Source organism: Plecotus auritus (assembly GCF_963455305.1).
Source record: "Plecotus auritus genome assembly, chromosome: 5".
NCBI classification, from domain to species: domain Eukaryota; kingdom Metazoa; phylum Chordata; class Mammalia; order Chiroptera; family Vespertilionidae; genus Plecotus; species Plecotus auritus.
The window spans coordinates 125,993,433-126,012,364 of record NC_137776.1 but is presented as its reverse complement, the minus strand read 5'-3'; the positions used below and the strand labels follow the sequence as shown (position 1 = coordinate 126,012,364).

The window sequence follows — 18,932 nt, the reverse complement described above, 5'->3', positions numbered from 1 at the left end:
AGGGATGGCAATAGCTATGTCACAAGGTGGAGGGCAGAATCAAGTGAGCTGGTGTGGAGAGGACTTTGAAAAGTATGAAGTACTTTCAGAGGCACTAGTGGTACTATTACTAAGAGAAATAGTTCCGTACTCTATATTTCATTAATTCAACAGTTAAGGAAAAGGTAAAAGAAAGAGGAAAATATCCATTCAGATGTAACTATCCAATTTTGTAAAAATATGTTTTTATTGATTTTTAGAGAGATAGGAAGGGAGAGATAGATATAGAAACATCGATGAGAGAGAAACATCGATCAGCTGCCTCCTGCACAGCCCCCACAGGGGATCCAGCCTGCAATCTGGGCAAGTACCCTGACCAGGAATTGATCCACTGACCTCTTGGTGCATGGGTCAGCGCTCAAACCACTGAGCAACACCAGCCAGGCTAACTATCCAATTTTTAATGTTATTTCCAGTATCTGGACATGCTTTAACTCTTGCTCCTATCACTAGGCACATACCAAAGTCCTGGAACTATCTAAATATCTTTTTTTGTTATTCTTTCTTTCTACTGCCCTATAGAATTTGTGAGTTTGGAATGACATTCCTTTTTGATCACATACTCACAAGTGTCTGCATACATAACATTTTCCTTGTCACTATTGTTATTACAGAGTATATGTAACTGTGGCTGATTTTCTTCTCTATTTATAAAAGGCTCTCCAGTATGCCTACTTGTTAAGGAAATTTTCTGTTAATTGGATATTGGAGTGGGTGACCATAGTTGTACCAGGAGTGTTAGACAGTCAGATTGACTACATAAACTTTAAAATATACCAGGAGATACTACACTTATTTCATTAAACACTAGAAAAAAGGAGCCAAAAAGTGTCCGAGATGGCACTCTTTGTTAGTGATATAAGGTTCATGCATTCTCTGATAAGAGGTGGTAATGTCAAGAAACTTTATAGATGGTGAAAAATATTGTCCTTCTTTCTAGTCCTCTAAGGCAGGGATAGCCAGTGTTTTCTGTAAAGGACCAGACAGTAAATATTTTACTACATGGTCTCTGCTTCAGCTACCCAACTCTGTTGTTGTAGCAGGAAAGCAGGCAAAGACAATACATAAATGAATGGGCATGTCTGTGTTCTAATAAAACATTTTTTTACAGTAACAAGTGGGCTGGATTTTGTTCCTTGGTTGTAGTGTGTCAACTATACCTGCTCTCCAGTGCATAGGTTGAAAATAGGTATAGGCTGCACTAGTGTGTGGGATAAAAAGTTATAATAAAGAGGGAAGGGAAAGCAACCAGGTATCAATGGATGTGGAGGGAAGTATAGAGGCGGGATGGGAAAAAGGAAGGCAGGGGCTGTAAGTGAAGTAAAACGTGAACATACACTGAGTGGCCAGATTATTATGATCTCTGAACACATAATAATCTGGCCACTCAGTGTGTGTGTGTGTGTGTGTGTGTGTGTGTGTGTGTGTGTATACACACACACACACACACACACATATATATATTAAAGGACAGGTGCATGAATTCATGCATGGGTGGGGTCCGGCCAGCCTGCTGGTCGAACTCCTGGTAGAGGGGCCAATTTGCATATTAGCCTTTTATTATATAGGATATACACTGAGTGGCCAGATTATTATGCGTTCAGAGATCATAATAATCTGGCCGCTCAGTGTAGAGTGATAAGGATGGAGGTAGCAGGAAGTATGGTTGGGGGGGGGGGTCTGCATTTAATGGGACTATCTTACCTAATACTAGAGAAACATGTAAATTGACCATACCTCCGCTACACCCACAGCCAATCAGAGTGAATATGCAAATTAACCCAACAAAGATGACAGTTAATTTGCATACATACCTGGGTCCCGGGAACTTCCTCAGCACCCAGGTCACTCCCAGCCAGCCATCGGGCGGAGGCTTTAGGCTTGGGAAGGGGCCGAGCCTGCGATCGGAGGGGCAGGGGGTCCCCCTTCCCAAGCCTAAAGCCTGAGGCGGATGCTTTAGACTTGGGAAGGGGCTGAGCCTGCGATCGGAGGGGTGGGTGGGGGAACCCCTTCCCAAGCCTAAAGCCTGGGGCGGATGCTTTAGACTTGGGAAGGGGCCGAGCCTGCGATCGGAGGGGCGGGGGGTCCCCCTTCCCAAGCCTAAAGCCTGAGGCGGATGCTTTAGACTTGGGAAGGGGCCGAGCCTGCGATCGGAGGGGCGGGGGGTCCCCCTTCCCAAGCCTAAAGCCTGAGGCGGATGCTTTAGACTTGGGAAGGGGCTGAGCCTGCGATCGGAGGGGTGGGGTGAAGGGGCCGAGCCTACGATCGGAGGTGCGGGGTGAAGGGGCCGAGCCTGCGATCGGAGGTGCGGGGTGAAGGGGCCGAGCCTGCGATCGGAGGTGCGGGGTGAAGGGGCTGAGCCTGCGATCGGAGGGGCGGGGGGGGGGGGGGTCCCCTTCCCAAGCCTAAAGCCTGGGGTGGAGGCTTTAGGGTTGGGCAGGGGCCGAGCCTGGGATCAAAGGGAAGGGGAAAAAAATCAATGGAAATATATCCTCAGGTGAGGATAAAAAGAAAAATAAATAAATGTCATATCCTATGAAAGACACATCTTGAAAATGCTTAAAGAAAGTTGTCATTTTTTCATGGTGAAGGGACTGGAGTCCGTGTTGATGAAAATACCTTGGCGGCTGCGGTGACTGGCAGTGGCTGCAGCAGCGGGGTGATGGGGCTGGTACCTTCCCCTGATCAGTCTGGTCGCCTCCCGCAAAGGGAGGCCAGACTGCAGCTAGGTCCACTCCCAATGGGGAGCGGGCCTAAGCCATCAGTAGGACATCCCCTGAGGGCTCCCAGTATGTGAGAGGGGGCAGGCTGGGCTAAGGAACCCCTCCAGTGCACGAATTTCATGCACCGGGCCCCTAGTCTCTAATAAGAACATTTGTTTGGAAGCATTGATGGTAATAATAGTTTGTAGAAAATATAATTTTAGGCAGATTAAGAGTGTGATGTAAAGCCTTAATATCAGTTACTTTCCCTAGGCATTCAGGATTTAGGCACCATGTACATTTCCTTACATGTATTCTCAAGTGTATCTAAGTTTCGATCTGCTACAACTTAGCACTTCTTCTGGTATCCTGTTGGTGAAGACATTTGCTAGTACTACATTTCATGAGGTTTTTTTTAATTTTTTTATTGGAACATTAGTCCAGAGGGATTTAGAGCTGTTCAGGATAGAAGCTGCAGCTTCACATTTTGAAAGTTGAGTAGCTTTTCTAAAAATGACTAATTTAATTTCATAGTTGATGTATCTAGCAGGAACTGCTTTTTTGGTGTTATGGTTTGAATACAGATTGGTGTCTTGTGAGTAAAGGCTAATCAGAGGAATAGGAAACGTACTTACAAGGAGCTTATGAACCACATAATTCTAAAACTAGATTGTTATAATAAAATAAATATATTTTTGTAACAATTTTTGACTTAGAAAGCTTCACTTATTTTTATATCTCTTAGAGCATATCTATTAGAAATATCTATTTTCTGAAATTATGTAATAAGAAAGGGGAAAAACCTACTTTTTCTAAAAATCAAAATTTTAGAATGGAGTAATGTAGATTTTTTTATTTTTGTCAAAATATGAAATTATACAGCCTTTATAGAATGTTATAAAAACACATACAATTTGACAATTGAGATTTATATTATGAAATGCTATGAAAAAAATCACTATATGTTAAAAATGAAGTTAGCCATTTTGAAGTAAAAAACATTGCATATATATTTTTTATTGCTCACATCAAGGATTGTCTTTTGAAACTATAATTTAGAATCAATTTGAAATTATAATGTAATTTGTGGACAGGTGACAGTGGTTATTTTAATCCTAATTCACATTAAAATCTGTATTTTAGAAGATGAATATACTTTTCCATTTAGGGAAAAAGTAATTTTACTATTCTAATATTGTTATTTCAGAACGTTTGACATAGAGCAACTTACTTTAGATTCTCATTTTTGATAGGAATAATTTTGTATCCAGTGGGTAGTGGCTAAAGAAATCCCACTTATCTCTTTTCTGATTTTAGTTACTCTGTTCTCAGCTTGCCTGTTCTCTCTGTGGGTATGTTTCATGGGCAAATTTAATGCATTGAGGGGAGAGTTCTTTTTCTAATGTTTTGTGTTGAATTTCTGCTCTGTTTATTCTTGTTCACACCCTGAAATTCAAATTGCCTTCTGATTCTTTCTCAACAGTCTCTCCTTTTCACTTTTTCCTGTTTCTTGTCCCCTTTCCTCCTTGCTCCTTTGCTGCAGTTATACTTTTTATTTGTCCTAGTGTCACTGTTTTGTATTCTCTCAACATGGTGCTTTCACTTCCTTTACCCATTAAAATAAAGGAATTCCTAGCCAATCCCTTTTCAAGACTTAAAAAACACACAACATTTTTCTAGGAATATTTGGAGAAATTTAGATGCCTGCTCTCAAAGTTTTACTTAAACTTAAAAGTGGAAAAATTCTTATCTTTTAGAAGAAATATTTGTGATAGTACATCTATCATATATCATGGGTCACTGTCTCTTTTTTTTATTGTATAAAGTTTTACATATGTCTTAGGGTCATTGTCTCTTGATGGCACTGTCAACACTGAACAGATAATTTATAATTCATAATATATTAACACATGCATATTACTCAAAGTAATGATGATGCTCATCATTAGATTTAGCAAAACAGCTGCATTCCCCCCCTAAAAACAGGATTATTTAATTTGCCAAATTAAATAATATTTAGTGGAAATGTTAATTTGATAGTAAATCACAGTTTTAAATGGCAAATGCCCAGCTTAATGTTGCTGAGGAAGTTGTTTAGAGAATACAAAGTGTGGCTTACTGTTGCTGTATGTCCAGCTTCACAGATGGAGCGTGTGCCTGGTATTAATGGGGTTAAGGACCCCCAGTGCTGGAACTGTGCTGTGGATTATACCTACACTGCTCAGAGTCCCCCACCCTCCTTTGCCCGTATTAGCAATCTGCTTTTGTACTTTGACATCAGGATTTCCCTAGTGAATTTTGTCGCAGAAAAAAGAGAATCATCAATATCACAGTTAAACTTGACTTTCAAAGCTAATAGTATCTCATTTGGGGGCTCAAATTTAATAAATTTTCTTTGATTCTGGGTGAGTTTTTAAACATCAAACAATGAATTGGCCTGGGTGCAGTAAAATATTTAGATCTATTGACTATGGTTCAGAAGGGTAGAAGGCAGAACACCAGTGGTTTGATGTTGATAAATTCTCAGTACCCTAATCCACATGAATGTTTTCTTTTATCCGAGTGCACCTTGGTGACAAAAAGAAAAGCACGGGAAGGTATCCATACATAGAAAATATAAACCTAAGGCAAATATATTTTAAAAATATGATATATTCTGTTACATTAAATAAGTGCAATAACATTCTCATTCTGACTGAAGACTGGAGAATGTTTGTTACAGATAAAAATATATTCTGAATTGGGACTGTAGTGTGCATATAGTCCTCACACTGTTATAAAAGTCGCCTTATAGTGTATACTTCACAGCATACACTTTGACAGAAGTTCTTCAGATCAACTTGGCAGTATATGGGTTTTTATACCCATCGATTAGCATGAACAATTAAAGATGTCATCATATGTTTATGTATTTGCTGGTTTAAGGAAATTCTACATAGTATGATAGTTCATTTATAAAATAAGAAATGATTCAACAGTTTATAAGCTGCTCATGTAGAATGGAAAAATGAAGGACAGGTTTTCTATCATATACAGTGTGGGGCAAAAGTAGGTTTACAGTTATTAGTTTGGAAAAATAATACAATAGTTAATAAATAATAATAATAGAATAAACTGTGTTTCATGTGCTCACAACTGTAAACCTACTTTTGCCCCACTCTGTATTGCCAAGTTGCATTTGAAGTTGCTCAAGTAAAAGTAGAGATTAAATACATTTACTAGCATCTGAGCAATCAATTATTTGTATAATTCTCCCCATTTTTGCCTTCACTAAAAAGGTCATAAAAACTCTGTATTCTGTGACTCTAAGCTAGTTGTATAACATTTATCAAGTATATGGTAGCATAGAGATAAAATTTTAAAACTAATTCAGGCATAAGGAAAGTTAGAAAATTTGCCTACATATGAAAACTGTCATTAATCTATAAGACTAAAAATGAGAGCTTACTGATCTTAAAAGTACACTAAACTGTGGAATTCTTAAGGCTTTTACTAAGTTTGAAAATTAAAAGTGAAAATTACCTGTTTCTGAATGTTTTCTCTTCCCTAGTATTTGTATTATATTGGGAGTATTTTCTCATTTGTCCAGAAGGTGGCAGTGTAATATCAACTGCATGTGATTCCTATACTGACCAGAGAATTTGTATTTCTCCTGTATCTGTGAAATGTTTGTATTGTTACCTTTCTGAACACTTAAAATACAGTACAAATTCTACTGATTCTATCCATTACCTTACTTAGAAGTTACATGGTCAAGTTGGTTTATATGTATTTAATTGATAACACTCAAGTTTATAAGAGTAAAAAGGGCAAACAAAACCTCTTACTGGTATATTTTTAAGTATCCTTGTTTGTTGAGTGCATTTGTTTTTATTCCAGGGTACATATTATTGAAGTTTTTTTCCAAAGACTATTACCTAATAATTATCTTGTCCAATATATATCAGTTAATACCAGTTAAATTAAACATGTTATTAAGAAAGTGATAATAATTAGGAGATTACTGTTTGTTTTTGATTTTGTGGATTCTCCCCCCCCCCCCTTTCCTTTTTCTTTTCAGGGAGGAACAGTGAAAAATAATTCAAAACCTCTTGATCAGAAGAGCTCCAGTGACTCTTCTTCCCTCCCTCATTTCAAGCAGGAGGATGCTTTTTCTTCTTAACATTCTCCCCCAGCACTCTGAATTAGAGATTTATTTGCAACGAAAAATCAATTAGTCCTAAATTTATTCATGGATTTCAGGTCCAGCGATCAATGCAAGTCCACTCAGTGGGCTCAAGGGGACCCAGTTCATCCCAGTTAATGTGTCTGAAGGGGAATTACCATTGATGCTGTTTTTTTCCCTTTAGGTCAGAGATCAGATCTCGCTGTCACGGACTGCAGCAAGTAGGAATGACTTCACCCTGCAGCTACCCAAACTGCACCTGGAGACCTTTGCAATGGAGGGGCTCAAGGGCGGGCCGGAGGTTGTAGCATGCCAGGTTAGAGTCTAAATAACATTGTTTGCTAATGAGACGTGTAGAAAAATAAAATGTAGTAACTGGAGAGAATGAAAACCTCAAAGTACTGTGAATAACATAATGGAGATGCAAATAATTTTTCTTCCATCATGTAACACTATATTTCACAAATAATTTTTTTCTTTAAAGCCTTGATCCAGCCTGTTAAATAATCCCAAATATATATATGTATATGTGTGTGTGTGTGTGTGTATATGTGTATATATATACATACATATATATATATATATATATATATATATATGTTTTTTTTTCACCAAGGAAAATATGTCTTTTATAGCTAAGTAAGTTTAAAAAATTACTTTCTTTTTTTTTTTATCAGCAGAGGACAATAAGATGCTAGGCTGTTATCTTTTTAAGCTAATCTCAATTTGTAGCTCTTGCTGTTTAAAGCAAATCACTTTAGATAAAATTATCAGGAGAGATATTTGAAAATTTTCAATGTTAATTCCAAAGTATATCCAACATTTCTTACATGGGGATTTATTTAATTTCACAAGTCTAGAACTGTGCTTGGCAATATAGAGTATTTTGCCCTTTAATGTTTAGTTTTAATGAACATTATATGTGCAAACTGGGTTATTTCATTTATGAAACTCAAAGCACCAAATCATAAAACCTCATATAATTTTAAGAAAAAACTTAATAAAGAAAATTATTTTCAAAAACATAATTCTTTTCAGATGTTGCATGTATCTTTCCATTATAGGTTACTCTTGTGTCATTTTATTACTTAGGTTTAAAGTTTTTTTAATGAGACAAAACAAAATTTAATATTTGCTTTATTTTCCTTAAAATATCTATTGCCTTTACTAGAAAAATATATGAACATTATCTAAACCAGAGGGAGCCTGATGTATCAAAAGAGGTTGTCCTTGTTTAAAAGCATTCTAGGTTTTTATTGTATTTAAAAGACAAATATCTTAAAACTCAGTCTGTTTCACATTTTGAGGTTTGAAATAAACTTTCATTCTTCAGTTTATGGCCCTGTGAAATTTTAATTTTGTACAAAATTAGTGTCAGTCCAAGTGATGCTATGTTAATTTTTTCTACATGTTCCATACCCTGATTTAATTTGTTACTAATACTCAAATTAGTGCTTTACAAAGAAAAAATAAGCACTAGTCGTTTCTTTCATTAGATTGTCAATCAGTATTTTTAAATATATATAATTGTAAAACTAAGCATAAAATATTTTTATTTCCAGATATGGGCTACAATACTGTACCATTATTTAATACAAGTTAAGATGTACATTTTAATTTTGACTATCATTGTTTATGAATTCATTGTAACCCTGAGTACAGTATGATTTGAGATTTTTCTAGTGGTTATAAAATAATCCTTTACTTGGCTGTCTTGATTCAGACACTCATAAGGTTTAATACTTTTCATAATTCAAAAATAAAGACTTCCCCCAAACTCTGGATTTGGGTGATTTGGAAAGAGACTGATTCCTTGGGATGCTATTTTTGGGCAAACCATGAACTCTCTGTGGTTTTGACATTTGTGAATAGCAAGAAGGAAATGTATAGACCCATATGTTAAACTATGATTTTTTCCAAGTTCTAATAAAAATAGTTAGGCACGTTATATATACCTAAACACTCGGGTGATTTTTGCATTGCCATGCTGTAATATACATTGCAGTTTAGTAATAATATATTTTGGTTTAGTATTCCACACAGAGGAGAGCAGATGATTTGGGCCATAATAGTATTTCACACATACACACAGACCCACACCCACACATGCCCTCACACACGTAGTTGGTGATATGTTTTGAATACTTTGCGAAGAAAGGCACTAGATTAACTGACGACCTTAATTGTAATAATAGTACCATTTCAGTGAGCACATACTATGTACCAGGTATCATGCTTAGCTCTTTAAATACATGATTTCATGTAATTCTCACAATGAACCTGTCAAGTAGATGGCATTATCTCCATTTTAGAGTTTAGATAGCTCTCCTAAAACCGACAGCAAGTAAACAGCAAGGCCCAGAGCCTGGATGTAAGTCTAGGTGTGTTTGACTGCAGAGCCTTAACTGATAAAAATGTAACACTAAATGGTCAGATTTTTATCAGTTAAGGCTCTGATAGATGGTAAGAGTGACATCTTTTAAATCTATAGTGGAGTTTTTCTTACATTTACAAAAATGTTCATTCTGCATCTTTGTATGATGTAGGTCATAGTTTATGCTGTACTGTAGGCAAATTCACAGATAAAAGATTTTGTTTTCATTTGACAGGCTAATATTATGGAACTCTACTTTTTACCTTCTTACAGTATGTAAATATGTATATTTCTGCCAAGTGCGGCTGCATATTCAGGAATTCAGTGTTTGTTTAGTTTTGTACTCAGTGCTGGTGGAGTGGAGTATTCAGTGAGTGCATGCCCTTCGGTTATGATGAAGAGGGCATCACTCTGCAGGTTGTGGTAGTGTATGGACCATTTGACCAACCTGCACAGCCATCATTCAGAGCGGTGGGTGCTGAAGTTTTCCTAGACAGCCCTGTCTGTCTTTTTCCAACAGGAAAGCTTCATCCTATCTAATAATCCTATCTAATAAAACAGTAATATGCAAATTAACCATCACTCCACTACACCCACCAGCCACGCCCACCAGCCAATCAGGAGTGAGTATGCAAATTAACCCTACCAAGATGGCTGCAGCCACGGAGAGAGCAGGAGGGAGGCTTGGGTTTCCCTGGCGATGGAGGAAGCCAAGCTTTCCGCACACTCTGGCTGGCCCAGGGCTCCGCTTAAGGCTACAAAGTTTCAATTATAGAAGATAAATAAATCCCAACAGAATGGCTGCCACCATGGAGCAAGCAGAAGGCTTGGCTCCACTCCAGGCTACAAAGTTTCAATTGTGGAAGATAAATAAATCCCAGATACCAGGACCTCTGCTTGGGTTGCCGGGAGGCGTGGCCGGCCTGCAAACCACCACAGGCCCCTCGCCCAGGCCACCCCATGACCCAAGGGAACCCCCACCCTGATCCGGGACACCCTTCAGGGCAAACCAGCTGACCCCCACCCATGCACCAGGCCTCTATCCTATCTAATAAAAGAGTAATATGCAGATTGACCATCACTCCAACACACAAGATGGCTGCCCCCATGTGGTCAAAGATCCTGCCCCCATGTGGACACAAGATGGCCACCACAAGATGGCCAGCAGGGGAGGGCAGTTGGGAGGGACAGGCCTGCAAGGGAGGGCAGTTGGGGGCAAGCAAGCCTGCAGGGGAGGGCAGTTAGGGGTGACCAGGCTGGCAGAGGAGGGAAGTTGGGGGCAAACAGGCTGGCAGGGGAGCGGTTAGACATCAATCAGGCTGGCAGGGGAGTGGTTAGGGGCAATCAGGCTGGCAGGCAGGAGCAGTTGGGAGCCAGCAGTCCTGGATTATGAGAGGGATGTCTGACTGCCCGTCTGACTAAATGGGCAGTCGGACATCCCTCGAGGGGTACCAGATTGGAGAGGGTGCAGGCTGGGCTGAGGGACACCCCCTGCCCCCGTGCACGAATTTTGTGCACTGGGCCTCTAGTTATGGGTATAATTCTGTACAGACAGAAGGCCAGTGAGCACAATTGAGAGGTGAAGAGGATGAGGGGACTACCTTTTCATCTCTGGACTCAGAAGAACATGTGACTGATGCTCTCCTTCAGGAGAAAATTCAGTTCAAGTAGTCTCTGAGATCTGCTAGCTTTTAGCCTCAGTTTCCTTCTCTGTAAAAAAAGTGTAATGATACCCATTTCTGCAAAAAAGTGTTATGCTACCCGTTTCTCAGACTTATAGTACAATTGAACGAGGCAAGGCATGTAAATAGAGAGCACAGTGCCTAGTACAAGGAAAGCAGGCAATGCATGGTGGCTGTTCTTTGTGCAGCCATTCTGGGACCCCTGTAAACATAAAGTAAGCAATAGTAGCTGGTTTCCTTTACTTTGAAGGGGCATGTGGTGTGTTTTATTTTGAAGAATGCTTTTCTAGGATCTTTCTCTATATCTTTCCATTTGGTTCTTTTTGTCTCCCTTGTTTCTTCAAAAGCTTGAAATAATTTTGATCAAGATCAATGTTACTTCCCTACTTACTTTTCCATGTTACTGGATGTTCCATTGAGGCTATATTGCCACTAAAACACTTTGCCTAAGCTTCTATGGAAAGTTTAGAACTACTGTGTCCATGCTCTTATCTCCCAGGTAACAGCATATCCATCTACCAGAGTACTGGGGAAAAGGAGCTGTGGCTGAAAAGTCCAGTGTAGTGCGAATGCAGAGGACTTCATGATAGAAACATTTTGCCATACTGTATAAAGATAATAACCTGTTACTCATTATCTTATACTTTGAATTTTGTGTTTTTGAATAACTGTTATGTAATAATTTAACATCAGGAAAATATTAGCAAGCATGCAATAAATGTTTGTGTCTCCATCCTCATTCAGTAATAAGCCAGGAACAATATCAATAGCTAACATTTGTAGGGTGCTTATTCTGTACCAGTTAACTGTGCTAAGCACCTTACATATACTGTCTCATTTAATACCTGCAACAACCTTATGAATAATAGGGCCTCTGCTTTTATCCATTTCATAAAGAGATGAAGTAAATTGCTAAAGGTAACATATCCAGTGAGTAGGGTAACTGGTCCATTCATGCTTTTAATCAGGCCTTTCTGCCTTTTGTAAACCATTGCTTAGGCTTACTGTTTTGTGTGTGTTTTTCTGAGAGAGAGAGGGGGGGTGGGAAGAAGGGAGGGAGAGTGTGAACATGGCTGAGAGGGAAAGAATAAAGGCAGGGTCTGTCTGTAGAGTACAATTTCATTTGTGTGGAAATAGTGGAGAGAATAGGAATCCAAAAGAGGTTAACTGGGAAAGTTACTTAAACTGCTTATTTGGCCTCTTCATCTGTAAAGGTGCGATAATGAAGGTTTCTAACTCCGTGTTAGTGTGACTGGCGAGTGAGTAGGTTAGTACATCTGAAGTGCTTAGAATAGTGACAGGTACGTTGTAAACACTCAGTATTTACTTGTTAGCTTTCCCTCCCGTGAAAGCTCCGCAGGCCAGGAACCTGGTGCTGCTCACTGTCACGTCTGCAGAGCTCGGCCTGTGCGCACAGGAGGCCCCAACAGGTGTGGGGAGGAATACTTGATTTCAGACACTGGGCAGGTTGGCGCAGGAAGCTGCTTCGCCAAAGTCGAGAGACTTGATATCAGTTTTTTACTTCTGGGCCCATTCATTTAGAAAGAAAAAGCTCCCCGAACCATCTCATAAAAGGCGTTAAAGGCTTAGAGCAGAATAACTCTACCTCTGGAAACAGTACACTTTACAAATATGTGTTTATAAACACTTCATTAGAAAGGCTTCATTGTGAAACCACTTATTTATGAAGATTCTAAACAACAGAGTCTTCACCATAATAAATACAGTAATCCCTTAATCACCTCTAACCCACCATGTCATTATATAGTCCTTATTTGGTATGGCTTTTTTTGTTGTTATGTGTTATACCCACGACTTTAGGGATACCATAGTTTTTTACACTTATACTTATTTTCCAGGCATAGAAATTACTTCCAGCTACTTTGTTGTATTTATAAAGTTAAACCAAAAAGAGCATCTTGAAGGGAATTTTTTTTCTTATCTTTTTTAAAAAAAATATATTTCATTGATTTTTACAGAGAGGAAGGGAGAGGGATAGAGAGTTAGAAACATCGATGAGAGAGAAACATCGATCAGCTGCCTCCTGCACACTCCCCACTGGGTATGTGCCCACAACCAAGGTACATGCCCTTGACCAGAATCGAACCTGGGACCCTTGAGTCCGCAGGCCGACGCTCTATCCACTGAGCCAAACCGGTTAGGGCTTGTTCTTATCTTTTATGTGTAAAAGAAAGAAATAATTATCTGTTCCTAAACTGTCAGGGAATAAAAATATCAAGACTCACTCTTGGTAATTTTTTACATGTGTTCTCTGCTAGTGTAGCAGTCTTCTAATTGTTGTACAAGAAATTTCTCCTTTTCTGGCATAGTTGGAAATTACAGAGATGCTAGGCAATTTTACTTGAAAGATGGTGTTGTTTAGATATTTTCTCCTTCATGTTATCTCAACAGTGTAAGTGAATTTTCAGATACCTGATTATTTTTTAAAACGGGAAAATCAGCCATTTTGAATGGAAATCTTGCTAAATATGTCAAATGCTGTTTTTTTTTTAAATAAAAAGAATATATACTGAAATTAAAATTTTATTATGCTGGTTCATTGTTATGGTATAAACTGTAATAATATAACAGCAGTATAAAGTGCTCAGCTGTGTAATGGCATTTGCCTTTAAACACTACAGCTTCAGCCCTGGCCGGTGGCTCCGATGGTTGGAGATCGTCTTGTACATCAACGAGTGGGGAGTTTGATTCCCGGTCAGGGCACATACCTCGCTGTCGGTTTGGTTGATGTTTTTCTCTCTTTCCCTCTCCTTTTCCCTCTCTAAACATAACCTTGGGTGAGGATTAAAACACGCATACCACTACAACTTCATAGAAATGTTGCTAATATCGAAAATTAACTTTCAAAAAATTGTAAAAGTTATACATGATCATGACAATGAGAAATTAGACTCTTAAAATCAAAGAAGAAAATTTAAGATCATTTAAAATTCTGCCATTCAGAGATAGCTGGTTTTAACATTTTGTTATATGCTCTTGTAGTTATTATAGTTATTTTTTAGTCATAAATGCAAACACATGTACATATCATTTAAATATAATATGTCTACCTATATTTAAACAATAACTGGGCCACGCTGTTTTGTAAACCTTTTTTAAATGTAATAGCATATCATGGGTGTTTTTCTTGTCAGTAAATATAGATTTACCTCATTATTGTACTATAAATTCTAAAATGAAAATATCTTTTAAAGTAAAAGTAAAGTGATTAGAATTGGGTTGTAGAATCAAACAGGATGTTGAAATGCTACCTTCTTCAATGGTTGGAAAGTACTTCCCCAGAGAAGAGTGTTTGTTAGAGAAACACAATTAGCTGGAAAAGTCATATAGTTTATCTGAGAATAAATTTATTTTGATGGGAAAATGCCATCCGTTGTCTCATAGAGCTGCTTACAGCTGTAGTCTACAGTTCCAAAAATATAAATTGTACCAGTGAGGCATCTAAATGTCCCAGGTTTGAGGCTTACTTTGAGGATGAATATAAGAATTAGTATGTTGCCCTGACTGGTGGTCTAAGTGGTTAAAACATCAGCCCGGGAACCGAAGAGTCTTGGGTTCAATTCCCAGCCCCAATGGGGGCATGTGCACAGGAGGCAACCAATCAATGTATCTCTCTCAGATCAATGTTTCTATCTCTCTTTCTCTCTCCCCCTCCACTCTCTCTAAAAAAAATCAATGGAAAAAAATATCCTGGGGTGAGGATTAACAGCAGCAAAAAAAGAATTAGTGTGTTATTTATTTATTTTCCTGTTGACACCAGGAAGAGAAAAGAATGTTTTCTCATGTAATATTGTTAGAAAGACATTTTTATTTGCCAGTTAAAATTTTGGAATTCTCTGAAGATTTCCTTATGCACAAGCATATATTGTTTCTTCAGAATTTCCTGGTAATAGAGCTGTAAGCAAGGCGAAATGAAACGAAATATAGTGTGAATCAAGATGTTAGTGTATACAGAAGAACTGGTTTTAAGGATGTGGTGCTAATTGGGATAATAATTATTATCCAATTAAATAGTAGCATTTAAAGATCGGTTATAGTCATTGTGAGTTATGCCTCTGGTCTTCAATCTGTATCTTCTCTTAATATTTTCTATGAACAGGAAGACTTTTCGGGAGACCTTGGCCAAGCAGGTCAGTCATTCGAGCAGTTTTGGTATCAACACCCTCTTTCATCTTTTTTTTTTTTTTTTAATATATTTTATTGATTTTTACAGAGAGGAAGGGAGAGGGATAGAGAGCTAGAAACATCGATGAGAGAGAAACATCGACCAGCCGCCTCCTGCACACCCCCCACTGGGGATGTGCCTGCAACCAAGGTACATGCCCCTGACCAGAATCGAACCCGGGACCCTTCAGTCCGCAGGCCGACGCTCTATCCACTGAGCCAAACCGGTTAGGGCCATCTTTTCTTTTCTTCCTCTCCCTATTTGCTTTGCACTTTTTTATTTTATTTAGTGGTGGCGATGGTGGTTGGGGGCAGGGGGAAGCCTATATAAGTATAAGTGTAACCCTATTTGATAACACCTTTTAATGCTTATTATTGAGAGACTGAGGACTGTGAGCACTTGAACTTTCAAGTGCTGCAACAGAATTGCTATTCATTTCAGCTACTTGGACAAAAAACAGTGTTTGATGGACTGCCTAGGTGAAGACCTGGAAAAGGAAGGGTTATCTACAAACTGAGTGAGTTTATTATGGCTTAGTGATTTGCTGATTGATTTCATTTGCTGTCAGTTAAGGCTCTCTTAATGTCAGTTTTCTTTGCATAATGCCTTGAAATAAAGACTAATGAAGTTCTTCAGATTGATGCCGCTTATATAAACTGACCCTGATTTGCCCTTATTCCACATGACAATTTAAGTGACAGCAGTTAGGGGAAAATACAGCAGATAATATGCAACTTAAGGATTAAGGGAAATGCAGTAAATCTTTCAGTCTAAAACTGCAAGAGTAATTTCTTATAATTCTACAGATGCCTTAAAATTTTATTAAACATCATTATTACTCTCACATGTGTGAGTATATATATATAACATAAAATATGTATATAATATATGCATATATGTAAAATGTGTATATATATGTATACTAGTATATGTGTATGTGCATATATATATATCTATATATCTATATATCTATATATATCTATATATATATCTAGAGAGAGAGAGAGGTGGGGTGGGACTGGATTGAAAAAGAGAACTAAAAATGACCCTAAACCTTTAAAAATGATAGTAAATCTTCTTCTCCCCACTCATTTCAACTTGGCATTGTCAGAATCACAGTTTAAAAATATTTTATTTAAGGTTGCATAAGTGCTGCATGTGAAGTAACCTATGAAGGGTAGAGTGAGTAATTTTGAAGCTTTAAATGCTTTCAGTTTCAGAGCCTTCTATTAATATTAGTAGTAGCTTCCCCTACCCCCCCCTTTTTTTTCAATGGCCAAAAATATCCTAGTACTGACTAGAAAGAGATATAAATTTTGGGGGAAGAGACTAACTTAAGAAGTATCTCACTGAACCTGAGATATTCTGAGACATTCTAAGACATTTTAACTTCTTTTCTGAGTGAGGGCTGTTTAACACACATTGGGCAGGTAGATTTTCGTCAGTGTTGCAGGACAGTGCTTTGTTTGGACTCTGTTTTATAATGCATATTCGTCAAAATGAACCTGGCTTGGTAGGACTTCCTCCGGCTTCACAGGAGAACCTAGAAAACAGCCCTGAAGTGAAGAAAGCACCTGGGTCTGTTCATTTGGTTGGGTGTTTAGCAAGTTGACATTGAGGAAGTCTTTTAAGACCTTTTTCAAAGACACCCAAGTTTTATATTTGCAAATAAAGCTTAAAAAGTCCTCATACCTTAGGTCTATGGTTGAATGATTATCTGGTAGAAGGATTTTGTCATACAATTTAAAATCTAAAAGAAGAAACTCCATGTTCTAAAATCGAGGATGAAATCATGCTTAAATTAAAACATGCAGTTTAACTGTGTGCATTTATTAAATTATGTCTTAGGACCGAGTAGAAAAATAAGTATTTGGGGGACTTAGTGCAGGTGTCTTTCACAAAACTCCCAACAGATAGCAGTTGTGGTTATTATCACCGAGACAGAGTGTATACTAGTAAGTTGACTAATGCTACGATTCTTTATCAAGTGAAACTATTATTTGAAAGTTCTGGGTGTCTCATGTTATCACCACGTTTTTAATTAATGCAAAGTAAGAGGTTAAATTTTTTGTTAGCATTGAACGATGGGTAGCAACAAAATGCTCAGAAAACTGATGTCTTGGGGGCAAAACCTGAGAAGAACCTATGTCAGGCTCTTCCTAGTCTCACTTTCCTCCCCTCAGTGCGATTATTTAAGTGCTTTGAGGTAGAATGTATTTGATTAGAGAGTGCTGTCCCAGATCCCCAGTGTTACTTAGTTTACGGTAAATGCCCCTGTTTCCCAAGTCCAAAAAATCCTGAGTCCAAAACTCCTCTGGTTCCCAAGTTCAAATAAGGTTTTGCATCAGCTTCCTAAAACAGATTCCACACAGTAACATGTTATGGCTTTAATGCCAGCCTTTGTTTTTCTTATAGGAAAGCACATTCATCTTATGGGGTAGTACTTTTTAGTAAAATTAAAATGTAATGTTTAGTATTTCTTGCTTTTTTTTGTTTTGGGTTCTGAAGGAATTGTGCCTGATAACTCAAAGAGACTTCAACATTTGTGTTATATGTAAATCAGCTATGACTCTAATAGGCTTTATTTGGCTCAAGTCTAATTAATGGAAGCTAAAGGCACAATTTTGTTCCATGTGAGTAGAAATCCCCTGAGACATTGTTTTGGGGCCCCTCCTACTTTATATCCTGAAAGCAGAATGGATGAAATTCCTTGACACTTAACCTGCTGATCTTTTTTTTACCTGTCCTTCTAATTTGTTCCCATTAGAGAAGGTAATGCAGCCTCCTAAAGGATCTGGAAAAGCCAGCTTTCCTGGTACCTAGACAGGAGACCTAGGCAAGGAGAACAAGGTCACTTGGGGGTCCAAAGGCCTGGTAGTTGATACACCTGATTCCTGGTAATCCATAGGAGCCTTTGAACCACAATGTCCTTTGCTTCAAAGACATATTCTAGAGGGAAAATAAAAATGTCATTTGAGAGCATTTAAAGACTAAATGTGAACCAGGAAATTGGTTTGAAAAAAATAAAATGACCAGCTCTCTTGATCATTTAGATTTAGATGTGGCTGACACCATTCAGTGACATACCGAGCACCCACCCCATTCAAGACATTGTGCTACGCTCTGGGATACAAAGGTGTCTCAAAAATCTTTGAGAGGGGGCATGAAATTTAAGAATGATATGACATGGAAAGCATGGTTGCTGCAGGAGAGGTACAGATACATTTGTTCATGCTGAGAAAATCAGGAGAGGCTTCAGAGAGGAGGTGGCATTTGAGTGGCCTTGAAGGTTATGTAGCTAACACTTCCCTTTCCTCTAAGTGTTATTGTCAGAAAATAGAGGTGGGAAGTATCTGGGCTTGAGTCTCAGCCTCTAGGTAGCTCATTTAGTTCAACCCCTGTTTGCAAATGTGGGGATTCCTCATTTGCAAATGGGGGTTGAACTAAATGATTGGTAGGAACTTTTCAGCTCCCGAGCTCTGTGATATTGTGAGTAAAGTAAACTGTGGTCTCTGTGGGATTTCATGGGACTTTTATTTGTTCCTTCATAAGTAGATTTATTGATTTAGTTGAATATCACAGAGCATCTTAGAACCAATTTGTCCTTAAAACACTATAGTAACAATATTTTTCAGAGATGTAGTTTAATATACTTAAGTGAATTTTGTTTTACAGTAGAGATTATAAAGATTATTGAAGTAGATAACTCTGACTGAGACATGTAGATTCCCAAACCCATCTGATACATCAGTATCAGAATGGAATCATGGTAATAAAAATTAGC

The 18,932-nt window shown here is 38.2% G+C and overlaps 1 protein-coding gene across 1 annotated transcript in view; it reads left to right on the top strand.

Moving 5' to 3' along the window:
- Positions 1 to 18,932, top strand: part of CCDC171 (coiled-coil domain containing 171) — a 300,242-nt gene that overhangs the window by 219,697 nt on the left and 61,613 nt on the right. Inside the window, exon 24 of the mRNA XM_080668398.1 lies at positions 7,091 to 7,222. Coding sequence (XP_080524524.1) covers positions 7,091 to 7,222 — 132 coding nt within the window. The remainder of the gene's footprint in view (positions 1 to 7,090; positions 7,223 to 18,932) is intronic.